The 26850-nt window shown below is 44.0% G+C and overlaps 1 protein-coding gene across 2 annotated transcripts in view; it reads left to right on the top strand.

Moving 5' to 3' along the window:
* Window positions 1-2136: 2136 nt before the first annotated feature.
* Window positions 2137-26850, top strand: part of rhbdl1 (rhomboid, veinlet-like 1) — a 40108-nt gene continuing 15394 nt past the window's right edge. The window contains exons 1-5 of one of the 2 annotated variants that reach the window (XM_079577354.1): window positions 2137-2537; window positions 8028-8186; window positions 17801-18025; window positions 18653-18801; window positions 18981-19093. In XM_079577354.1, coding sequence (XP_079433480.1) covers window positions 2499-2537; window positions 8028-8186; window positions 17801-18025; window positions 18653-18801; window positions 18981-19093 — 685 coding nt within the window. In that variant the 5' untranslated portion in view covers window positions 2137-2498. The other variant, XM_079577355.1, reaches the window with a different exon arrangement.

Here is a 26850-nt window from a genome sequence, read left to right as displayed (position 1 = left end):
GGCCAAATCTTAAGCAGTGGCTCCCGACTGAGGGTACGCCAAAGATTGGGCTGGAGTTTAGTTTGGTCAGACGGTCAGGTCAGAAAAAAATGTGTTTGAGCAAATAAGTAGTGCAAATTCAACAGTGCATAAACAATCCTGTTTCTTTTTGTGTGTGTGGAAGAAATCCGGATTGAAACAACAAAAGCTTTGTAAAAGCTGCGGTTTTGGACTGGGGGCCCAGTATGACTCTGGTACGAGCAGGGCAACTTCAAGGAGAGCAGGTTGGGACCACAATTAAAGCATAATGTGTAGTCTGGTAGGGGGCTTAGTGTTGGTCCTGTTCTCTGATCATCATTTTTGTTCGAGTTCATTGTTAAGGTTTAGCCAAATTCATTTTAGAGCATTTGCATTTGACCCATCCTTCAGCCAAACTGGGCAAACCTCCAAGCAGCCGAGGGTGACTGTACTGCACCATTCGGGCACCTTTCTGTAGAATGGATCTTACTTAACATTCAAGATGACAGCTGAAAGATTAGCCCACAGGAACCTGCTGCACCACAATACCCAGGACTGGAGCGTAATATACAGCACATGGTCCAGAAACATTCTTGCTTTGGCGAGAGGGTTACCATGTGTCACTGTGTCTCCTTTTCAGTGTGTAAACTAGACACAAAGGAAAGTTGAAGGAAAAAGATTATTGCATGTCTAAATGGAAAAGGGGAAATGTGTAATTGCAGTACACCTTGATGAAGGTAGTGTATTAGAGGGTTTTTTCAGTTCACAGCAGTCGTCTTTCATTGTTTGATCAAAAATCCTTTGAGGTTTCCACAGCAACAGTGCCTTCCACTTTCATTTTGACTGTTCTTTCAATGCCGTCCACTTATTCCGTTTTCCAACCCCTCCTGCCGTGATCTTCTAATTAGATCTGTCTTTTTACTTGCTTACGGCAACATACAGCATCAGAGGCAGATTATTACTCAGCATTGATTAGTCGTCTTCCACTGAACAGAGCCACGAGGAACACCATTCTTTTCTATAGACTGGAGCGGTCACTATCAAGCCTTTGTTGAGACAAGACGGTGTCAGTTGGCCATGATGGAGGTGCCCAAAGTCTGGGAGCCGTGCCATGCTCAAGGTGGCCTGGGCTCAATCCATTAGGACAATTACAGCAGTTACCCTTGGCTTCATAAAGTCAAACTGACCCAATAAAAGGCACAAGACATGTTACATCAACAAGTGGGCCTAGAAATGTGTGAAGTCTATTGTTCCAGTGTGTACAGGCACAGTTGGAGGTAGATTGTCATTGGACTAGAGCATGAAACAAAATGTTGGTTGACATTTTAAATCTGATTTGTCTGAGTCTAAGATCCGAGAAATGAGTAAAAGCTCTTGGCATTTTATGGTGGTTCTACTTATTACCAGTGTGGATTTGCGCCTTGTCCTTAGATGATGGGGGTCATTGCAGATCTGTGCCTCGAGCTAATTGGCCCCTTTTTCCTTGCCACATCCTTAAAATTGAAACCCATCGTCGTGTACAGCCTGTCCACTTATTTATAATTCTAATATTGTGACCTTGGCGCTCTGCTCGCTGCATGCCATTTTGTCCATTAAGCTTCTGATTTGCATAAAAGAGCCTTTGTTCCTTCATTACAGCTAATGAACAATCGCGTATTCTGCCCTTGTTGACACACACTGGGGTCGGATTGTGTCTAATTCTTTCTGCACACATGGGCTGGAGACCTCACTGTGCAGCAGCTCATACAATCAGCCAGTTTGTATGATGTCAACGCTTATATTATCTATTTTGTGAGGGGTAATTGAATGCATTGCTCAGATGTTTCCGTTCAAATTGACAGTGTGAAAAGTGCGAGCATCCTTTAGCCATGTGAACAGTGTCTTTTGTTTACTGTACGTGTCAGTAGCGCAGCGAGACGAGCGTATCGGTGTGGGCTGGTGCCAGTAGTAAACCCAAAGCCGCAGTGGAGCCCAGCCCTCGCTCCCACCGTGAGACGCCTTACTAGTAGTAGAAAAGCGGAGCCGCAGCGCCTGGCCACTCCCTCCTGCCCGCCGCGATTGGGCGAGAGAAGCCACCTCCCTCCCCCTTTCGCCTCATTGGTATGCGAGCAGTGCGGCGCGGCAGGAGGAGAGGGGATTGAGAGAGAGAGGGGTTGCAGTCAGTGCAATGGGCTAGAGGAGGAAAGAGGAGGAGGAGAGTGAATGAGAGCTGCTGGATCTGCTTTGCCTTTGCCCAGCTTCGTGCACGTTCGCCCGTTATCGGCAGAAAACGCTCGGGTTACAAAGTCCCGGCTTCTCATGTTGTTTTGCCTTTTTTGTTTACAGCTCGAGGAATAACCACGGAGCGATGCTTTCTCCATCATCAGCAAAAGGGGCTGCGATTTAGGCACCCCCAGCGGCTACCTCAGCCCAATCTCCCCCTCAGCACCCTATCCCATCCCCGCGGCGCGCCTCCCTATGCCCTTGTCCTCAGCGGCTCCTCTCACCTCCCTGGCCAGTATATGGATAGAAGCTCCCTGTTTCAGCTCATACAAGAGCAGGTAAGCGGCGTGCTCTTGCAGACACACGTATTTACGGAGCCAGCCCCGTAGCATGCAGCGGCGGAGGTTTCTATGGTTACCGGGCTCCGTGCGGCCACCTCGCCGTCTACATCCAGGAATTGAGAGATACCTGAATGCTGCTGGCGACACTGGATATGCTGATTGCTGAGGAGATATAGCAGACACGGAGATGAACGTGAGTAGAGCTGGATCAGACCGCAGCCTGAGGTCAAAGCATGGAGCTCGTCAGGGGGGTATGGGGGGGATCGGCTTGTCATGGGTTTGGAGAAAGGGGCGTGTGCGTTTTAATGGACGTTTTGTTTGTGCCCAAATAAATCCTATAGTCATTCTGTCATACACTTCTCTCAAAGTCTATAGTTTTTCCACAATAATGTCTGTGATGTTCTTTCTTGGTTAATCAATAGAAGGAACCTTTGTCGGATACGGCTGTAATAACATACAATTGCCTCCCCTTCTTTATAGGCTGATGCACTCTTTAAGTTTTGCTTTGGTTAACCATCACTATTTTTTACCAAAGCATTATGTTTTTAGGCAGAAATTCCATCTTCAGCATCTGTTTATTTGGCTTGAGGTTCCCTGTGTGTTCTGCCCACTCGTCTTCCTGAGTGTGGTCAAGGCTGTCGCAATGCCTTGTCTATTTTAAAGGTTGTTTTTGACTTTGGGGCAGATTGGCCGATCCTGGGGCCCATCATTTATACCAAGAGAGTTAAATCAATGCTGTGGAGTTTGGGGGTTGTGACTGCGGCTCATTGGCAAACGCATTGATAAACTGGACAAGGAGTTTTGTGAATGTCGTGTTTATGTGACGAGAAGGATGCCCATGTGGCTTGACTGCGCAGAGAAGATGCTTTGTGGTCGCACCATTGAGTCACTATTGAATCTCCACTAGTGTGAGGCCATCGTCTGCCCTGACATATTTCACTGTGTTTCAAAGCAGCTGACTCATCTAAGTCATTGCCTTTTTTTTTCCCTTCAGTGAATTCTTGCACTGTGGATACTTGCATGTTGCATTGATCCAAGGTTTACTCAGTGTCTTCATATAGACAGTTTGTAAAGCCACAATTGAGCACACTGCAGTTCTATTAAGCTCAACTCTAGACCCAATCACTCACCAGCGGCTGACAGCGTGCTTTTTCCCCCTTTTGGGACTCCATGCAAAGGCCTTTGATTTGAAAGGCCCCTCTATAATTAAACTAGAATAGAATGAAGGGTGGCATCAGCATGCGGACAGTGAATATGGAAGCACTTTAGTTTCTCTAGTAATTGTTTGGCTTTTTTCCAGCACGTTCTTTATCTGTTGTAACAACAAAACACGCACATCACAGTCTCAAAAAGTGTGCTGGATCAAAAAATATTGAAACGTTCAAACCCAAGCACAAGCACAACTAAATAGCTTCCAAAACATGTTTTTTCTTTATAGTTATTACTTACACCACAGAGTAACGTTTGGACCGTGAGTCCTTCATCAGACATGAGGATGTTTATCTGTTGCCACTGCCAGGCCTTTCCACATGATGCCCATGTGCCCGCTGCACGTCTGCTACTTGTGTCAAAAGTGTAATACGTTTGTTTGAGCTAAAGCACGGTTAAACAATATCAAAGTTACTTGTGCAAGGACACAGTTTACAGTACCAACACAAATGTGAGGCAGAGGGAATTTACAGTGGCATCTGGCAGCATTAGTTTATTATTAGTCTGTCACTGACTGGGGCCTGTCGCAGGCCTCTTGATCATCGTGCTAACAGTGGTCTCAGAGCTGATGGTGGCACTTGTGATAAAGCCACTTGATGGTCAGCAGCTTTCAGCTACTTATGTTTCTGACATTCACTTCTAATCTGGATTATTAATATCTCTTCCATAAGAACTCTCTCTGACATATTTATGACACTCATAGTGGAAGGGGCTCTTAGCCATGACCTTCTCTCATCTTTAATTTGCATTAAACTGCGTGCGTTTGTCATGTACATTTGAATATTCACATATTTTCTGTTCTAATACTGGTATTACAACATTTATAGTAGTAATTAAAGTAAATAAATGAGTGTTGGTGAACACCGTTCAGCTCCCAGAGCAGCAGAGGTGGTTCAAGGGTTTATCTGATGCCATGCAAATATGGCTTGCCAGATAAATGCCACTGGCCTCTCTGAATCAGAGCCTACGAACTGTCTGCTGCGTGAAGACCAAGGGAGACTGAAGTGTTGGCTGAGGGCCACTGTTCTGTCTGTGGGAAGAGGGCTGGGTATACACTAGGCAGGCATTGGATTTTATCTGCCCTTTGTGGCCAGTTTAAAAGGGATTCACGGTTGGTTATGCTTTTTCCTATAGAAGGTTTTATCTTATTTCCCTGCTGTTTTGTTTTGAATTCGGCTTTTGTATTTTTGGCAATACAAAAGCCTTTTTCGCCTGTCTTTGTAATGCCCAGTGTTGCGGACTTGCACAATACTGTGGTTGTTGGGTGACAGGTGTGCCAGGACAGAGGTGACAGAATGTCATTTAACCCATGGCTGCTCATCCTGAGCCCCTGGACTACACGATAAGTCGGCCAATGGCTGGAGTCTGCTTCATCTCCACAGTTAAAGTAATGGAGGTCCTGCAGGTTAACAGGGAGATCATTCCCCTCCTACGTGCTCCTGAGACAGCAAATGTGGTTACTCTTTTAACTAACACCTCCACCTTCCATCCATAATCACAAATTGTCTCTGTCTCCCCCTGCTTAAACCCATTACTGCCTTATTTGTGTCTCATTGGTCGCGTTCCATCAGTGTATCAGTATGCTTTTTCCCCCTCACAGGCTCCTGTATCCCTCCTTCTTTTATCATCCCCCTCTCCTGCTTTATTGCCTTTTCTTTGCCTCTTGTTGGGGCAAAGAGAGGAAGGTTGAACGCAGAAAGAGATGACACAAGGGCGATTGGTTTCCATGGCAATGTATGCAGCTTGTCAGAGTCTTTGCAGGTGTTGGATTGTTTCAATAACCACTTTTTTTCCTTATGCATTCTTGTCTATCCCCCTCGATCTGCTAGGGGTTAAAAACAGACCTTATGCCAACACTCTCTCATATCAATGCACCTCGTCTCGCTAAGTGATAACCCTAATTGGCTACAAGAACCTTCCCCGCCCACGCGAATCTTCCCCTATGAGACCAGGGGAGTGCTGTGCGTAGTGTCTTGACAGTTTGACATTCACACTAAATGCTTACTCGGGCCAGCACAGTGCGTCTGTATGTCTACTTACACGGCGCGGCTGCATGTGCAGATATATGCAGGGTGACAGCAATCAGAAGTCTCCTGTCTGTGTTCCTGCTGTCAGTCCGGGCCGATCGAGGAGCACATTAGAACCTGATGTATTCCCCTTTTGTGGCCAAGGCTGGGGAGCGCTGGAGTGTGTCACTGTGCTCTCGCTGAAGAGAGGAGCACAAGCTGGCTGGCACACGGCCGCTTTGGGCTGACACACACAAAAAAAAAGTCAGACACACAGACAGACAGACAGCAGCCGGGCATTTTTATTCACTCCGCGTGGCGCTCGTGCTTTGCTGCCTGTCTTTGCGCCTCTTCCTCCCCTCCACAGCTCGCCTAATTCCACCATTTTTCATCTTTCATCTTCCCAGCCCCCTGCCTTAGCTGCTTTCTTCTTCCCCATCCGTTCTCTCTCCTTCTCCCCGTCTTGGTACCGCACACATCAGAAGCTGCAGTGTAATTTCCACTCAGCGGGCCTCAGGGGAAGAAAATGGGTCATAACAACAGCCCATGCAACATACAGTTAAACAGATTAGCCAAAAATAGATGTGTAAATGTTTTCTTTTGTCTGTCGGTAATTTGTTTGACGCCAAAGGTCAGGAATACAAAGAGGAATAAACACTGATTGTTTAACAATATAGCAGTTACCCATTTGATAATATTTTATTATTTTGTTTTCCTTTGAGTCACCGAAAAGGAGGATATCTCCGCTGCTAGAACATCCGTCAACAATAAAGCAGTTGTTTTATCATCTGCACACAGCTCTCAGGGGGAAAGCCCATGCAAGAGAGAAGGAGCTGAACAAACAGATTAGACAGCTTGATGTAATGTTTTAATGGCCTGTAATGATCTGGAAACGGTGTCAAACAAGGCTGTGGGCATAATATACATTTTTGTAATTATAAAATATCAGACTGTGTGGTTTACCAACAAATGTAATCAATGGTTTCATTCCTTTTTTGATTCATCTTGCCCACAACAAGCCATAACGTACAATCCCCAAATTACTATGTTCAGTACTGAGTTGAGTACAATCAGAATCTTGCTAAAAACATGACAGATCTTTATTTTTGCGCAGCTAAGCCCGAGCAGTGGAGTTAAAAGTTCTGAGCCCCCTGTAGTTTACAGTGACACGGAGCAGCATGGCTCTCCTCACGGTGATGGTGAAATGTCTAACTCCAAAGTAAGCTGGCCTTAGACCCGACAATCATCGCAGGCTCACAATATATAGGCAACGATGATTGAGCTTTACTGACTCCACACTGACGCAACGTTTGAAAGCGCAAATTAGCCCATGAAAATGCAAGGAGACTGTTGGTTTAGTATCTGGAAGATGTCTAACGAACAGTCTCCTTGTTCAGGTAACAGGGAATGAGAAACAGCCTGGCCTTTCCCATGTGGTCCTTTGCACAGGATCAGTTTGTCCTTGAGATTTATAATTCACCTGCTCACTCCTTTGCTGAGGAGAGGTAGCATTAGGAATTACCGTTAATTGGAAATAGATTGAATTCCATTTAACTGAAGTTATGTGAGGAAAATAAAGCACTAAGTAATACTAAGCCCATGGGGACAGAAAAGAAAAAACGTGCATTTATCCAACCTATACTTTACAGGACATTTTTATCCCAGTGCTATTTCAGAACACTGCTGTTTTTATGACGCTCCCACTTGAATCAATTACAAGGAGCACTGCTGGCATGCACACGTTTCCAGCAGAAACCCTATTGGGCATTGGGCTACAACAAAAACACACTGACTGCAAGGAGGAAACATGACCAAAGACTGATCCAAATGTCGACCAAATGAAGCATCCAGTCCAGAACAGACAAACAAGTCAACCTTGTTTAAAGATGGAGGAAAGTGCAGGTCACTGCATATTAGAATGACATAGCTGTCTGTCTCCTCTGCAGCTCCAGCAACAAACGCCTGCTGTTTCCTCTGCCAGTCCTGCTTTAATGAGGTTCAATGGGGCTTTTCTTCAGGCATGTCTAATTCTTTCAAAGGCATCAGAATGGCAGTACGGCTTAATTAATACATCTGTAACTGTCTGAGCTGATGCTTTTAGCATGTATTTGTCATTTATTTCATTTTCTATCTGTTCGAGTTCGTATTTCAGATCCACGGGCTTTTAAAGCTTTCTGTATTCCTGCTTTATTTTACAAATCTTTTTGTGGTGTTTTAAAATCAGGTTTGTACCATTCATACCATTCAAGTGTTTGATTTGGTTGTCTTTCAGCTGGACCCAGAGAACACCGGATTCATCCCAGTGGAGAACTTCACCAGCCTGGTGGAGCACCATGAGCTGCAGTTGGACCCATCCAAACTGGACATGCTGTTAGCCCTGGTCCAGAGCAATGAAGAGGGGCAGGTGTGCTACCAGGAGCTCATCGAGCTGGTAAGTGGCCAATCTATTCATTGATAGTGGTCCTAATAGACAGGATGCACAAGCTACCATTCAGCTGGATTTTAGAAAGGTTACAGAATTGATCGAGACAGAGCCAGTAAGCGTTGCAGTGGAGAAAATTGACTCAACCATTCAGGTCATCGTCCAGCAAAAAAAGGGTATCAATCTTTCCCTTTAATAATATGCCAGTAAATCTTACACTTAACCTCTCAAACTGCACTCCACATGTGGCGTGCCAACCTGAAAAAGCCACAATATCTCAAACATTTTACACAACATTCCTGTTTCATAAAGTACAAAGATGAAAATCTCAGACAGATGGCGCTTGTATATCTTTACCTTCGGCCAGCTCTGATAAAACCCCGCTCTGCGCTGCAGAGCCAGTAGTTAATGATGTGCATAGGCATGTCTTTCCTAGCCCTGAGAATATTTTGTATAATTTGCTGCTATGCGTTATCCCTACCACACTGCAGGTGGCTCATCTATAGCTTATTTGCATCAGAGGTAGGGTTTTTTCGACTATACCGTCTGTTTTTATTCATTCCCCAGCTGTTTTTCCACCTACGAGTGTTTGCAAAAGCTCTCCTATTATAGATTCAAGCTTTACATGTAAAAATGGCACCAAAGGGCTTCATGTGCTATAATGAATTCAACACGGTAATTCCTTACATATACGTTACCCTTATTAACTATTTGTTTCATACGGCATACATTGTTATGCTTTCCATGAACTATAAGAAGCCTACTGCTGGAAGTAGTTATTGTGGTGATCTGACTGTACCTTCAAACACAACAGTTTATTCAACTATGAGTCTCCTCAAAGCTTCAGGATGTTTCCACCATTTCCCTTTTAAGCACATGTTGCAGAAAAAACACCTTCAAGACTTCGGACAGCAGCACAGAAACACTTTTGAAATTGCCTATCAGCCAAATGCAAATAGCCTTCGATTAGCCCCGCGTCGCTAGTAGCAGGCAGTAATCTGAGGTAATTTGAGAACGCCCATCCTCACACGGGTATCGACCTCCGCCTCTGATTCAAAGATTTGCCTGACACTCACATGTAAGCGAATACATTTGCATACATAGCCCTCTTGTGATGCATTGTGTTATTAATGAATGCGGCCACCCACTTCCCTCCCGTCTTGTCTCGCTGGCTCCCCGTGTAGGCAGACGCTCATTCATACACATGAGGGCTGTCAGTGCGCATTTGCTGACTAATTCCACGGATGGGCCACTGTTGATGTGAACTTGGACGCCGGTCTGCGAAGCACGTGGTTTTGGAATCACTGCAGGTTCACTCCTTTGAGCCGCCGCGGGATAAAGCATAAGCTGACATTTACGCGCAGGTCGTTTCAGCCGCTCCACCTCCAACCTTTTTGCCCTTTACACACTATCCTCAGAGGGCCCGAATCCCAGCACCTTTCTTTCTTTCTTTCTTTCTTTCTTTCTTTCTTTCTTTCTTTCTTTCTTTCTTTCTTTCTTTCTTTCTTTCTTTCTTTCTTTCTTTCTTTCTTTCTTTCTTTCTTTCTTTCTTTCTTTCTTTCTTTCTTTCTTTCTTTCTTTCTTTCTTTCTTTCTTTCTTTCTTTCTTTCTTTCTTTCTTTCTTTCTTTCTTTCTTTCTTTCTTTCTTTCTTTCTTTCTTTCTTTCTTTCTTTCTTTCTTTCTTTCTTTCTTTCTTTCTTTCTTTCTTTCTTTCTTTCTTTCTTTCTTTCTTTCTTTCTGGTGGTGTCTATGATCTGTGGTATGGGAGATGAAACGGTCCTTGTGTGTCTTGCTTATATTGATTTATGTCTCAATATAAACAGGGATGGAGGTTCGAAACCCTCTCTGACTGGTAATACTGACAGATTTTTCTCTTGGCAAGACACTTTAGCAAGCATGTTAAGCAATAGAAAGTTTATTTATAATGCAACCTTTGTGCAAAGAGCAAAGGTCCGTATAGAAAGAACAATACAGACAACTAACATTCATTTTATAAGCTCAATATTGAAAGATTAATCAAATAAACAGTCAATAAAGCATAAAAGCAATCATCAAAAACAAAAAAGCTAAATATAATACTTAGTTGTAAGCTCTGCAAATTAGGTCAGTTTTCAGCATGTGTTGGGGCCTCGTCATGTTCAGTCCTGACTTGGGGAGCAGCAGGAGACCACTCCCATCAGCTTCCCAAGAATCCGAGATGGTTCACATGGCTCTAACAATGGCAATTAGTCAGTACAGAGACCTGAACACTGGACTAATACGGTCGCGCTTTATGGTTTTGGTAAGGACTTCCTGAATATACTGTTGCTGCCTTACAGCTCGTTTTAGATAGATTTTTAAGCACCTGAAAAAATGCTTTTGAGTATTGCATGATATTAGTAGAATCAATCATGTTGTAGTGAGACCTCTTTAGGCCACGGTAATATTTTTACATATATATTAAAAGTATAAATTTTATGAATCACAGCCTATTTCATAATCCCACTAAGTCATTACATATCCTTCAACCCACACGCCTGTTCAAAGTCATTCCCCTGTGTCCAACATGTGTCTCCACACATTTGTTCGATTGCGATACTTTCGGATGATGAATTTTACAACCTTGAAACTACACGTCTTCCCTTCCTCTGTGGGCGTTTGAACCGCACTGTTCGGCCGCCGCTTTTCCGCTGTCTGGGCGGTAGTACAAGCCCACGTCTGACATTGCACATGCTCGCGTCCATCTTTCACGGAGGAGAGTTGGGCTCAGTTCAGCCAGAGGGGCGAATATGTAACGCTCTGCTAAAACCTCTCTTGGGGAATCTCACACGCGCGTTCACACAGGGAGGGCAGAGGGCCGTGACTCCGCTAATCCGCTGTGTACTTTTGCAGGGGGAAAATATATATATATATCACAGACGTTTTACACGCTGTGACATCTTTCCGCGCAATTGCACCCGGGCCTGTCCCCATGTCGACGCGGGAAGCCGTGAGACGGGCCACGTGTCGAAGTTCTCTCACGCAGCGCGGCCTGTGTTAGTGAGACGAAGAAGTTAGACAGATCATTCATGTGTGTTAGTGAATGGAAAGATGTTAAAGGAGACTCTTCAGATGATCTCACGTGACGGCTGCGCTGCTGAAAAAGTGTGTCATTGTTCTCCTTGGGGTGGTAATTTGCCTCATGTTGGATGGAAATCCAAAATGGCTGCCATGGTTAATTACACGGCCAGATGCGGCTGATGGAGATCCCGACAGTGAGGAACTGCGCTGACTTTAGAACTTAGATGGCTTGAGATGGGCTCCACTGATTTTAATCTTTGTACCAGTTGATCAGATGAGGTGAATTTTAAGAAACATTACTGAAAATAGGGCTAATCGAAGCCAGATGTGGTGATATGAATGTCTTCTCGCTTGCGATCACCCTTTGACGTTCTATCCAAAAACCCTGTGGCGAGAAAAACAAAGCTTGCATTGTCTCTGAATTCACTAACCAATGTCATGTTACGACATTACCTTCAATCAGTGGTTCTCAACTGGTGGGATGCAGAACCGTGTTCAGTTAAAATGCCTGTTCTTTGCTGTACATCGCGTACCTCGATCAGAAAATCTCTCGGGGCCCCCCAAATCATAATAGTTTACTCCATTCAAAGGAATTTTTTATAATTTTACAACTAAAATGACATAAAAAGTATAATCTAGTAATTTTTTGTTTTGCAGACAAGCTTTGAGGGCCCCGGACCCCACTTTGGGAACCACTGTCATAATGCATTGCGCCTTGGGGGGGGTCGCTGTAAACAACATGGCGTTGCGAGCTGTCATAGAAGAGACTGATTAATCTTTCAAATACTGTAAAAAAAACAAAATCCCATTCCACTAAATCAAAACTTAAGAAAATCTGCACCTTTTTATCTTTTGATTTTGAAAAGTCGATCGGGAAAAAGCTCTCGTTCACCTCGTGTGCAGCGCTTTGTAGTTCTTGATTACGTTTTTGATTGTTGGAGCAAGCAGCATAAGTTGTTTTTCATCATTGTTTGGCTGTAGCTTCACTCGCACTCAAAGGCCTCCAGGTCGTATCTACCCCCCAAGGCGCAAAGCATCATGGGTCATGTAGGGCTGTCATGATGATTACTATATCGACTTATCGTTCAATAATAAAAGATAAACAATAGATTTTTGGGCTCGATATTTATCGTCTGTACATTTATTAGCATTTCCCCCCATTTTTTCTATGGAAAACTTTGATTTTTTAACTGAAGCAAATTGAGCTACATTATATTTCATGTTTGTTGCAGCTTGTGTGGTATTTTAGGATATGGTATATACAGTAATTTATAGACCTGAGAGTTGACAGTATCTAGTATCGTTAGAGTCAATAATATCGTCTATCACGATACTTTCCTGCCTCAATATATCGATCTTCACATTTGTTATCGTGACAGGCCTGGGGTCATGTGCAAGCAGTGAATAAGAATATCTGTAGTAAAAGAAATGCTTGTATTTTATTTTATTATAGTATTGGCTAATATGTTACGTGGTGTGGCTTTAATTTTGTAAGCTTACTTTGGAGAGAGAGGAGGGAGGAGAGAGAATGCAGGGGAAAGTTTTGAGAAACGAGTGTGTTGTTGAAAGGCTCAGGTACATGATGGGGGCCGTAAACATCATGTTTCTCTGCTGGCCAGAGCTGGTACAGTGCGTAATATTTTTAGTCTCCAAAGTGCTAACAGTGCATCAGTCTCCAGGGAAACAAATGCCACCACCAACATCACATCCCTGTACAAAACCTCTGCCAGGGCTTTCTGTGTTAGACGGCTCAGAGCGCTGCACTTTGCTCTAAGTGTCCCGGAGTGAAGTTTTTTAGCCGCTGCCATGATTAAAGCATGAAGTGAACGCCACAGCCACGAACTGCATCAGGGGCGGGGGGGTGGGGGGGGAAGAGGTAGGGAAAGCTGGGCTCATTTTAAAAGGATTTGAGCGAGAGAGAAGTGTTGTATCTGGGTCAGCGTAGTATCAGAGGACGTGATGCTGAGATCTGCAGAGATTTAGGTTCTGCTTTGAGAGTATGTGCGAGGAAAATCAGGATTTACACTCACAAATTAAACCTAAGTGGCTGTAGTGACTGTGGCGGTGAATCATTGGTCACATTCGCTAATATTGCTGGAGTGATTTATGCTGGCTGTGTTTACATTTTGGAGCAGTGTTAAATCCTGTATATATTATTTTTATTGTTTTGACAGTGCCATTTTTTTTGCAAATTATAATCACTAATGAGTATTGAGCCTTGAGTTATTGACCATGTGCCTCGGCTAATTAATCTATCAAGGGTAATTGAACAGGGCTGAGCGCAACAATGGGCTCTATGTAGGAGTTTTATATCTTTATGGGCTCTCAGCTGCCAGTATTCTCATGGCTTTGCCTGTGAACATAAGGTTACAGGGGTTCGAGACGTGTTTGTGCTATTCTATGTATTTCTATGAAAACCTACACCCAGAATGTACCAAACCAACATAACCAGACTGTAACTAAGAGCCATAGAATGTGGCTGCACGTTTTGTATGGATCTGTATGTATATAGCGGGGTGCGAATGTTTAGACGCCCCGTTTACGATCATTACACATTTGTAGAAGTCACCTGCTTGTTAACTTCAACTTTTCGCCAGATGGCATTATGTTTTCCTCCAGAATTTGTTGGAAATTAATGGAATCCGTTCTTTGTCCCACCCATGAAATGTTCCCTGTGCCAGTGGCTGCGATAATTTGTTAGGAAGAAAGGGCAAAAATATGTCAAATGAAAGACTCTTGGCTGCGTAGGAAGTTATTTTTTTATGTTCGTTCTTTTCAGCTTGAATGGAAAGCAAAGTGAAAGACACAGTTCAAGGTAGAAGCCAGTACAGATAGTTCAGAAATTAATTGTGCATCAGTTTTATGCAGCGCCTTTCTGGACAATCAACACACACGTTACATTCACACATAGGCGGAGAAGGACACGACAGTCGGCATTGCCAACCTTCTGGTTTTAAAATCATCTGAGCCACTGACTCTCCCTGATGAAAGTTGCATTAATAAATGGGAGTCCACCTTCTATGTCTCTGTGGCATTTTGCACATGCCAGAACTCTTCAAAACAGCCCTCAAATCTTTCCCAAGGCAGGAGTAATATCTGGAACTACAAACCTAAAATGAATTCAAGCTTGTTTAGTTCCTGAGTGAAGTCTACGATTCCAAGTTACAGTAAAAGATTTAAAGCCTGTGTGTGACGATAATGGTGAATATGTTTCTTTTCGAGAGTCCGGGGCAACAAATTAAAAAACAAATTAAAGAAGGGAGAAGAAGGGAGTATGGGGTCCGGGGCCCTCTGCTAAGGGCTGTCCGTTCCCTGTATGACCGCAGCAGGAGCTTGGTTCGCATTGCCGGCAGTAAGTCAGACCTGTTCCCGGTGCGTGTTGGTCTCCGCCAGGGCTGCCCTTTGTCACCGGTTCTGTTCATTACTTTTATGGACAGAATTTCTAGGCGCAGCCAGGGGCCGGAGGGTGTCCGGTTTGGGAGCCTCAGAGTCTCATCTCTGCTGTTTGCGGACGATGTTGTTCTGATGGCTTCAACAAACCAGGACCTTCAGCACGCACTGGGGCGGTTTGCAGCCGAGTGTGTAGCGGCCGGGATGAGGATCAGCACCTCCAAATCTGAGGCCATGGTTCTCCACCGGAAAAAGGTGGTTTCCCCTCTCCAGGTCGGTGGGGAGTCCTTACCTCAAGTGGAGGAGTTCAAGTATCTCGGGGTCTTGTTCACGAGTGGGGGACGGATGGAGCGTGAGATCGATAGACGGATCGGTGCGGCGTCAGCAGTGATGCGGTCGCTGTATCGGTCTGTCGTGGTGAAGAGGGAGCTGAGTCGGAGGGCAAAGCTCTCGATTTACCGATCGATCTACGTTCCCACCCTCACCTATGGTCATGAGATTTGGGTCATGACCGAAAGGACAAGATCGCGAATACAAGCGGCCGAAATGAGTTTCCTTCGCAGGGTGGCTGGGCGCACCCTCCGAGATCGGGTGAGGAGCTCAGTTACCCGGGAGGAGCTCGGAGTAGAGTCGCTGCTCCTTCACGTCGAAAGGAGCCAGCTGAGGTGGCTCGGGCATCTGTTCCGGATGCCTCCTGGTCGCCTCCCGCGGGAGGTGTTCCAGGCATGTCCTAGTGGGACAAGGCCTCGTGGAAGACCCAGGACACGGTGGTGGGACTATGTCTCCGAGCTGGCCTGGTGTCACCTCGGGGTCCCCCCAGAACAGCTGGAGGAGGTGTGTGTGGATCGGGAAGTTTGGGCATCTCTGCTGAGACTGCTGCCCCCGCGACCCGGCCCCGGATAAAGCGGAAGAAAATGGATGGATGGATGGATGGAAATTAAAGAATTTGGACGAGAGTAGAATAAAAATCAGCTTTGGGACTGTATCCAGGAGTTGTGAGTTGAAACAATTTGTAGATTTTCTGTATATTAATAGATCTTTCATGCAAATTCCAAAAGAAAGCGACTGTAAGGGCTGCTCTTTAGCTCTCGCCCACTTCTGCTGTGTATCTTTGTAACTGAAATTAGATCAGGCCCTTCTCACCTTAACGGCCCATTGCTGTCCCCCAGAAACTCCAAATCGAGTTCAGCTGCACCGACATCTCATTTTGCCGTCTTAATTTCCCCTCTCTGCCGCCTAATGTCCCATTCCTCCTCTTCCCCCTTTGCCCTGAGCCTCTGCTATAGCATAATTTCATTTTGCTGGCCTGATTTCCATACTAAATACACATCCTTGCATCAGCGGGAGAGGAGCCATCCAGCAGTTGTGGTTATCAGCATGCAACAGGCCCTCCCTCCTCTCTCCACAAACACCAGGAACATCATTGCGCAGTTTGCCACAGGCTGCTGCGACTTTTAAAGCACTTCTTTGTGTGCTTTTTACTAAATGGAAAGGACGCTCTTTGTGTCTTTTATAATGGTGTAATACAGAAGCTTTTAAAAGAAATGAAACTCCATGCATGGACCCACTCATAGCAATGAGCAGGTCTGATCAGCATGAAAGTTATTCTTACTACTGCTACTTCTTCTGGACAAGTAGTAGGAGTAATGGTACTGTTGGCTGGAAGGGTTATCTTGAGCCCATTGACTTTATATAACATTGACCTGTTGCTGATTTCATGTTCCCCTTCACTGTGGTCACTTATAATGAGCCTACAAACAGCAGGACCCACTTCATGACTGCACTTCAGTTGCATCTTACTCTTTGGCTCCAAGTAATTGTCCCTGGGAAGCCTCCAAATCGCGACATGAAACTATTGTGCTGCACATACCTTGTTTTGCTTTTAATATTTTGATCAGCAGCTGCCCACATGCTTCCTTCACATATTTTACATGAACTAATTGCAATGTTTACCTTGTAGTTAAAAGTGAATTACTTTGTCAGCCGACATGAAAAAGGCACTTTTTTAGCATCAGACTAAAGATCTTGCGTAAAGAATATGTTTCCCAGAAAAAAAGAAGAAGAAGTTTCCCAGAAAAATGTGTTGCTCTTCTCTGGTCGCAGCCTGACTGCTCCGTGCCTCAGCTGTCAAAAATAGTGGCTCTAAGATGTTTTTTTATCCTAAGCTTGTGCTAAAGAACTATTGGCCTGCAAGCTGCTCACGAGGCAAACCTGGACTCTCTGATAACTCTGAAAACTACTCAGCGTAGAACCCCTGCTTTTTTCTCAGGCTAATGTCACTTCAGAAGCCTTCAGTTAAAGTCACACTCATCTTCAGCTGAGGTTGTAAAAAAAGCACTATGTTATTAAACTTTTATATTCGTCATAAATAACCACATCGGGAACCAGAAAGTGACTTGTTTACACACAGTTTTGCCATGAAAAATGGATTATCTGCTATGGGGTTACCTTCTACATTTGGGTAACCTTTGCTTTCTGTAAGTGTAACTTGCATTATTCTTTAAAGCACAACAATCAAATCGGCTTCTTTACAACAAACATAAAATTAAGCCTCAAAGTCTGTTTGTTTGAGGCGCTCTTTTGTTCGTTTGATCGAAACAAAGAAAGTTTGCCTCTTTGTCAGTCTTGAAGCATGTTTTATCAAAGGTGATGAAATAAGCACATAGTGTTAAGGAGGAACTGCAGCGTGTGGCATCCCGTCCCCTGACGACTTCACCATGAGAGAGAGTTACAAAAACAACATGTCTCTTCTTTTTGAACAGGGCTTCACCAGTGCTTAAAACGTCCTATATGTAAAGGCAAAAGTCTAGGTGATTTTTATTATTATATTTAATTGCAGTTACCCTCCAAAAATGATGTTCATGTCCCTGTGACAAAAGGAGATTTCTGACATCATTCTTGTGTGTGTGCATTTATGCTACTTCTAGCCAACTGTGCTTGCCCAAACAAACATCATCTGCTTGGTAGGCTTCTATAGCAGCTGATACCAAGAGCGCTTCGTTAGGCACATTTAATCAAGTTGTGTGCTAATGTACTATTACTTCATAGTGGTCTGTAAGTTGGTTTTGGCAGTGGATTGATTAAAGATGGTTGACTTTAATACACAACACAGTGTTCTTTAAATTTAAAATGAATCCAAATCAAAACCGTTTAAAGTCTCAATCATTAATCATAACATGGTGTGCGTTTCCCAGATGAGCAGTAAGCGCTCGAGCAGTTTCCGACGAGCCATCGCCAATGGGCGCCGCACACTGCAGAGGGAGATCCTGCTGGACGAGACGGGGCTGGGCCTGTACAAGCGCTTTGTCCGATACGTGGCCTACGAGATCCTGCCCTGCGAGACCGACAGACGCTGGTACTTCCACCAGAACCGGCTGTGTCCCCCGCCGGTCTTCATCGCCGTGGTTACCATCGTGCAGGTACAGAACAGACACTCAAACAGGGGAAGATCGATAGCAAATCATTTCTTCAGTGCACCTGTTATAGGCATATTTTACAAGTTAGCGTTGTGTCTTCTGTTAATGCAACTGGCAAATGGTCATGATGTTATGCCTCACAAAGGTTTTCATTCTATTATAAAATATAGGAAGTAAAAGTCTCGCCATTGAGTTTAATACAGACATTCTATCACTATGGTACTTTTTTGTCAATGGCTATGGAGCAATTTAGGTCAACAGGCTCTAGACACTTGCGGAGTGAATGGCTTTAGATGAAGCAGCCGTACTCTTGTATTTGCCCTGAAATCCTTGCAGATCAAAAAGGAAAAAGAAACAGCCAAGTACTTTGTTAATGCGTAGTGAAGAGTCTGCCGTCACAATAGGGCTGTGATAATTGTAATAATGATCCACATTCATTTTAATCCAAGAAGACAATGAGTCATTATTGTGTGAAGGGAAGTTAATGGAGTAGAACCAGATGTGGCGGTAGTTTTATTGCTCCGTAATCAGCCGAACAGAGAAAAGAGAGAAGCTGCTGAAAACTTACTTCTGAGGTTGTTGTTTTTTTGGTGCAGGCAGAGACTAAAAGCTTGTTCCACTGTGTTTCAGATTATCGTGTTCATGTGCTACGGCATCATGTTGAACAAGTGGGTGCTGCAGACCTACCAGCCGGACTTCATAAAGAGCCCGCTGGTTTACCACCCGGGCCACCGCGCTCAAGTGTGGCGTTTCTTCAGCTACATGTTCATGCACGTGGGGTCAGTCCACCGTACTTCTCATTGACTGGGTTCTTTATCAGGGAGACATTAATTAAGCTAGAAAGAAAGATTCAGGTGATGACATAAATGCTGGTAATTGTTTTTCTTGGGTGAAATGTGACGTAGTTTGGCAGTTTTCAGACTAGATATTGCTCATCGGTCCATTTTTCTGTTTTTAGTTTGGAACAGCTGGGCTTCAACGCGTTACTGCAGCTGATGATCGGCGTCCCTTTGGAGATGGTCCACGGCATCTTACGGATAAGTCTGCTCTACATGGCTGGAGTGCTGGCCGGTATGTTTTCTTGTCTTAAAAATACACACACTTAGACACGCTTGACTTATTTATTTATACAAGGAGTAAACCTTGTTGAAGAGCTTCACGCAGAGAGGTCCGCTTTGATAGTTAACTGTTGCTTTCTGCACAGTCAGTGACCTAGTTTTTTATTATTTTTTTTACCTTTGTTTGAACATCTACTGTCGGGGAACGCGCATTGTTCACCTCTCCCTTTTTCCTGCTGTGGTCATTAATCTCATCTGGCATTTACACCTGCATAACGCAGCCACTCCAAACGACAGATATGGTCTATCTGACATCACGAGTGACCCTATTTGATGTTTTTTTGATCAACTTGATCCGGCTGTTGTCCCCGGTGCTTTGATAAACGCAGCGTCGCTGATGTGAGCAAAGTGGACTGACTCACGGCGCCCAGAGGTCAAGCCACTGCTCCGCACAAGTCTTTGTTGACAAGAAACCTCATTAACTCTCATTCTCCTCCCAGCCACAGAGGAGATGGGAATTTCAAACCCAGCGGCCGCAGTAGGAGGAGACCCACATGCGGTAGAGCTTGGTAATGGAGGCTATTTCCAGTTAAAATAGCCTCCATTAGCTGGATAGATTAGTCCACAGAATATTTGTTTGCAAAGAATATTGTACTGCTGCTTAAATGATTGCTGTCTTTGCTATTTCATTGTAGCCATTGAAATTGCATTTTCTATTTGATTGTAATTAATTTTGCAGCTCTATTCAGCGTCTTCTTCAGTCTCATATAGATTTAACCCAAGTAAAAACCATGTCCCATCTTCTGGTACATTCTTCTTCATAGACCTTCGAAGTTGTCAGCTGCCTCCCTGTCGCGCGCACACGCTTATTGCTCATGAATTATTGTAGCTTTGATTTATTCTAGCGGTGGTGACAGAGGCAGAGCGAACAGGGGAGCGAGCGCGGGACTTAGCAGAAGAAAGTGGGAGAGTAATGCCGGAGCCGGTCTCTGGGGAATTAGCCTAAGTGCTGTTTGAGAAGCCGTTTGCAAATTTAAGCTGCAGCCTTAGTCACGAACGCTGGAGAGGAAACAAGGAGAAGATGGTTTAGCCTTTATGTCGGACTGAGCATCGGAGCAGATGAGGAAGTCTGCCCGTATGGCCCGCACTGAGAGAGGTGCTGCGCAGTGAGAGGCAGGGTTCTGGTTTTAGGTGGAGGGAAGGGAACAAGGATGGACACATTTTTGTATTCATTAGCACTTTAACCTATTAACCCCCACCTGTACTGAGCACATTTTCTCCAGTTTTGCTTTACCCAAATCTAAAAGCTAAAAAAAAATAACAGGATAAAAACGTGATAACCGCAACCAAAAGGTGATAAAAGAGTGACAAAAACGTGCCGGGGAAGCAACACGAATGTGTCAAAAACATGGCGACAACACGACCATAAAGCAATGAATAGAAGCAATTAAAAAGTTACACAAACGTGACTAAAACACAACAAAAAAGCAACAAATAAAGCACAAAAAATCATGACAAAAAAGAGACGAAAACACAACAAAAGCACTTAAAAAATGTGACCAAAAAGGCGGCGACTACGTGTCAAAGTGGCAAGCCGTTTTACACGTCTTCGCTTTCAAATGAGGCATGCCCTGTTGCCCTCCAGTCGAGAAGCTTTTAGATTTGGGTAAAGCCAAACTGGAGAAAATGTGCTTGGTTCAGACAGGGGGTAAGAAACTGGGTTATAGCTTGTTCTTGATTGATGCAACACTGTTCCTGACACGCTATTTTATTTGGACCAATTCCACTGTTCTTGTGTCAAAAGAGCAGTTTGTGTGTAAAATGTCTATCATCAAACCCTGCAGATGTAACACATTGTGCAGCAAAACAATGCTATTGCAAACAAAGACATCATCAGCCGAGAAAAACAGTAAAGCCTGGGCTGTTTCTCGGTTAAATGACTATTTCAAGGAGCCATAGTATTACACTACGCTGACCTTTTGCCGCGTTATACTGTATAATGTTGTTCTGTATAATGTTGTGAAAACCACACCATTACCTGCTTTTCATTCATGCATGTTTGAGTGATCTCTCATATTTGTTCAGCTTCACCTGCCTTGCTTGTTTCAGTGCCCAAATTGCCTTCTCCACATATCCATCCGTTGCCAACAGCTGGCAGCTTCAGCAGCTTCTCTCCTGTGCCAGTGGAGCAGGAGTCTTGTTTAAATCGTGTGCTAATGCTAAGGCGTCCAAATGTTCATTAAAAGCTCGACATTCGATCATAGAGTCCTCCTGGCTACAACCGTATTCATTGATTCATTTTTCTGCCATTTTTCTGTTAGATATCATGACTGTCAAGCGCATACCTCGTAAATGGCCTTTTAATGGTCTAATAAACTGCGCCATCACTATTGTTACATTACATAAGAGAAACATGAGCATGCATCAACGTTATGTGCATGTCAGATACACATACACATACGACATGGCACATTTCTCTCCCTCATTTCATTGCTGTGATTTTTGTGCAAAGCAGCCTCTTTTTCCTTTTTTTTTTCTTATGTGCTTCTCCACCACAGCCCTTCCGCCTTGATAAATGTGTGATAGCTTGTGGATGCGGGAAATTGCCCCGTGCTTCAGATTTACAGCTCTGTGAAATTCTCCGGGTATTTTCACTTCTTCTTCTTCCTGTGCCGTTTTGGCGCCGATGGCAGTCTCATGTTTATATTCATGCCGTGTCTGACTACGCTCGTAACCGCAGTCGTGTCGGATGGCGCGGCGCGTGTAGCCTGGGAGTGACGACGGTGGTTGCACTGCGGCTCAGCGGGTGCTTTTAAGGACTGACGCTGTGGCTTTTTTTTTTTCTTTTTCCCTGTGTGATTGTGAGAGGTTGTTTACCGCCAAGCGCGGAGATATATAGTGCAGGCCCTTTGTGGTAATACAGTCAAATAATCCCGCTGCTTTTCATTTTGAGAGGCAATCTGGGAAATGTGCGTCAACGTTTCACCTAAACCACACCTGTTTTGTTGCACCTAAATGTGTTTCTTCAAGGTTTTCGTCGCTGAGTCATCGTAGCCTGCCTGAGCACTCCAGTACAGTATGAGAAGAATGTTAATTTTTTTGTGCTTTTTAGTGCTATATTGATCAATCCCTTGTAGTAGTTCTGCACAGTATGATGCCAAACTCCCATTGTAGCTTGGAGTGGTTTAGTCAAATCACACTTTTTCTCTCATATTGTGCAGCCTTACCTTGCCGGAGCCTGGGGACCTCTCCATCACTCGCACAAACTTCCTAGAAAGACAGTCCAACTTTTCCTTCTGCCCAACAGCCTTTCATAAAAGCAAACATCAGTCAGACACATTCTCTTTATGCTCAGACTTTACTGTGTCAATACTGTGTTTCTGCTTCACACCGACTGTCTCTTTGTTTAGGAAGATTCAACAATGAAGGAAATTTATTATGGAAAGCTTTAACTTGGAGCCATTTCACTTTTATGGTTTCAACTTAAGAGCAAAACACAGACAGATGGACATTAGCTTGAAAAAGCAACATCTCAGCTTTTGATCTCAATGTAATTACACCTTCCTGATAAATAAGAAAAAGAGATTTCGAGAAGATGTGGCTGAGTAATATGTATATATAGCCTTGTTTATTTGGAAAGGCTCATTACTGCAGTTGCTGGCAAACATATTTAATGACTAAAAACAAATTAAAGTACCAAATCGGCGCATTGGCAGAGCAGTTACCACTCATGCTTCAAGAAGTGAGAAGTTTCCGGGTTAGATCCCCGGCCGGGGGCCATTCTGTGTGAAATCAGTTCTCCCTTGTCTGCATGGTTTTCTTTCCGGTGCTTCGGTTTCCCCTACCATTGAAATCATGCACAATTCTCCAGCCAGGGGATTCTGACCATTAATCTAGCTCCACATCTGGAGATGGGTCCCCGTGAGCCATGAGGCTGCACTGCCCTCAGGTTTTTCTCAGGATAGGTCAAATGCAGAGGAGAAAAGTCCCTACAGGGATCCATAAAGTGCTTATTTTTCTATAGATTTTGAATTCAAAAAAAGAGAAATGACTCTATGTACAGTTTTTATGTTTTAGTTCAATGCCCAAAACAGCTTTAGTATCTCTGATTCCATTGAGCAAACAACACTCATTTTATTGTGCGATCAACAGGTGAATGAGACTCCTCAGACAAATGTCTTGTAATAGTATCTGGCCGTGGTGAACACGTTTGCTGCTTGTGAACAGTCTCTGGTGACTGTGGCCTATGGAGCTCTGCTGTAAATTATGCATCAGGATATTTAAGCCGTGTGCCCGCGTTCTCGTTTGCGGCTGTGCTGAGAAGAGTAGTAGCGCCGCTGGTCTGCTCCATATTTATTGGTGCCCTGAGCGACGAGGCGAGAGTGAGGAGGTGGGGGGTGTCTGGATGCGTCCTGAACGGGATTTGTAATGCAAATGTGATAAATGGGAGCATGTCTGTGTAACCTCATTGCTACCAACTGGTTGATGGCGTCATTATGCCAACCTTCGTGCAGTGTTTAATCTGTGAGCGGCTGATGAATTTAGTTCTGGTGCGAGCTGTCGGCCGCGGCCATAGTGGGAATGATTGTCAGTCCTAATTTAGCCTGACGATTGTTTCTGCGCGCTCCCTAATAAAAGCCTGTTGGGTTTCTAAATGACTGCAGGTCTGTACATTACCAAGTCCTCTACGTGCTGTGTTACATAACAAGCAATGCTCAGACAGTCACAGAGACATTGTGCACGTTTAGGCTGAGTAAATATCTGTTTCCAGTGAATGCGCACAGCCGGCAAGAGCTTTGTTTACACCATCCATTTTGCTAAAGTTTGCTTAACTTTATCTTAAATGGAAGTTGCATCCTTACATAAATAGAAGCATTTAGTTGTATTTGTAAATCTATGTTTCAGTTCATGTTGTGTGCTATATGCTGAATGTTATTGACCTTCACTCAGGGTCTCTTACCTAACATCATCTTTCAGCTCTTTAAGCTTCCCTTTGCACTTGCGTGTTCACCAAATCCACATTTTTCTCTCGCGGAGGACGGTCTGATGCAATGTTAAAACACAGACAGTTGAGTTTAATCTGTTTAGTCGACATTCAAGGCAGTAATGGCACCTAAAAAGAGCAAAGGCATAGATTAAGCTCAGCCCAAATGTGTTTTTAATACAGGCTGCACGGTGGTACTCAATAAAGTAAATGAGCGGGAGCAGACAGAGATTTTAACGGGAAATGAGGGTGTTTTTCCTGGAGCAAAGTTGAGTCAAATAAAGTGATGTTGCCTCACCTTCAGGCTGTGTTTCTTAAGTCAAGGAGTCAAACATAGATGTGTTGACAAGCATTCTGCTTCTATCTTAAACCAGGTATCATTGTAATTACCCACGTGAAGCTCCGGGCCGTGACAGCACTGATCTGATGGGCTTGAATGGTGCCATCAGTGCTGGCTGCAGTTTATCATGGCTCTTTAAAGGGCTCTTAGTAGCACATGGATGTGTGACAGTAGGGGACACCCTCCTGTCCTTTACTTTGTTTGTTACAGAGCGTGTTTGTGTGAATACGTTCGCTCTTCAAATCCTCATGATTATTCAGCAAATGACATATCAAAGGGGACATGCTGGCTTTGCCATTTGTGTTGAAAATACAAACTAATGTAATGCACCCATGGATTATTTTATTATTTTACACCGTACAATTCTATTCTATTCTTATATTCTATTTCTGTCACTTTATCGCAGGTTATCAAAATAGGATGAGGTCAAAGATTATAAGTCAAAAATGTGCATACGGATAAGTCATTCTTTTTTGTAAACTGACTTATCCAGATCTTTTTTTTGTTTTTTTTGTTTTTTGTCATTTGTTCTTGAAATTGTCAGCATCGTGTCCTTATTTCAGACCAGTAGGATCCTTTAGTTTCCGCTGTGGTGTTTTTGCCTGTGCTCTTTCTTCTTCACTGCACACTGCATTTCCAGCCATACATGATCTATCTCTATAGCTCAGACCTTGGCGTTGTCGGAGTGACCTGGTCATGTGACTTTGAAGCGCTCCCTCGGTGCCCCTGACTGGAGCTGGGAGAGAGCGGGGCGGGTGACCTTGGTGCAGTGTTGTGATTATGGTAATAGCTCGGCTCCCTGTCCCACCCGACGTGAACCCTCGCTGGGTGACACCGAGCCCACTTCCCCTCCTACAGCCGCCCCCCGCAGCTCCACTCACAACAAACATCATCAATATTCAGCCGGTAATGTGGCCGCGTGAAAGCTCTGCCATTGCTGTGAAGGAGCAGCAAAGCATTATGGGTAGGAATGCAAAGAGCTAATATAAGAAAAATTCGATTGGAAGAGTCTGTAGCGCCAGTGAAAGTATTTTTATGAAGTCTCAGATCATGAGTTAGCATCAGTGCCCACGGATTGATTGGAAATGGCAAGTGGGATTTTTGCATTTCGTCTCAAACCACATTCAAATGTCATCTTTGGATCTTTAACTTTATTAAAAAACAAAACAAAGCATTTTGATTACGGTAGAAATTCAGACTTCCATAACTGAACCGTTCACTATGGGACAGTGACTGCAGCTCATATTTTCTTTTTGGGTGGTTTCAAGGTTTGTCCTTTGAACACACCTTGTGCCTTCTTGAGAAAGAATGGGGACGTGAAGAATTTGAGTGATTTCAGCCCAAGGTCAGACATTATTCCTGAGTCTGAAAAGCAGTCGCGACTTGAGCGATAAGCGTCGGATTCGTGATGAGAATGAAGAATTGTGTATCACCGTTTTCGTAAGGGCGCAAACCTGCAGAACTTTCAGAACGAATATTTGCATTTCAGCATTCCGTCTCCTTTGTCTTTATCATTTCAGGCGCGTTTTGCCCACACACCCGCTGGATCTGATAACATTACTGTGCCGTTGAAGGTTGCTGCTGAGCTGAGCCGCTCCACTCGGCTGCTCTCAGGATGTGACTAGTGAAGACTATTGATTTTTGTCATGCCCCCTGTGCTTCTGGGCTACATAAATTGTATCATATTTTTTCTCTCTTTGCCAAGTGCGGACAGGCCGGACTTCATTTAAACCAGGAGACCAAGGTTAAGGTGTGCTTAGTGAGTGGTCTCTGTTGGCCTGCTGTGCTAACTCAACTTCGGCTAGATTTTTTCAAGCACATACTGTGAGACTATACTACCTTCTATTTCATCTTTTAAAAAACACATTCATGCTAATATCTAGAGGCTCTCAATGTAAATATTTACTTAAGAGCTAAGCTGTAATGAAAGTTCAAAAGCAACTTCCCAAAGTCCAGGGCCCCTCTCTTACAGATCTAAATATCTCACAGGGACACCAACTATAAGATTTTTCCTCGAGCAACTCTCAAAATACTTAAAGCATAACAGTTAATGTTAAACTCAGCTTATTTGTATGTGATTGCAATGGATGGGTCTGAAGTTAGCTCCCTAAAAACCTCCCTTTCAAATACTTTTTAATTTTCTAGTTCTGAAAGGTAATCGATGTAGAAGTTTTCCAATAGGGAAAAAATATATTATAATAATAATGTAGTATTTGACTGTTGCTTGTTTACCCTAATAAATCCTTTTCGCAGTCCCTCTGGGGGGTAATACACGTGTTAATGGGATGATGGGGGGTCTTTCATCTCCCCCGGTGTCTCTGGCCAGAAAACCACCCTTGCAACTTTGCCTGCACCGGGTCAGAGCCACCAATACGCACGAAGAAGAAGCTAACGGGCAAAGCTAACTGTAAATAAAATTCAGATAAGTTTGTTAAGGCGTGTTGTG

The sequence above is a fragment of the Gobius niger genome (genome assembly GCF_951799975.1).
Source record: "Gobius niger genome assembly, chromosome: 19".
NCBI classification, from domain to species: Eukaryota; Metazoa; Chordata; class Actinopteri; order Gobiiformes; family Gobiidae; genus Gobius; species Gobius niger.
The sequence above is the reverse complement of the archived record's forward strand: the minus strand, read 5'-3'. Positions and strand labels throughout refer to the sequence as shown.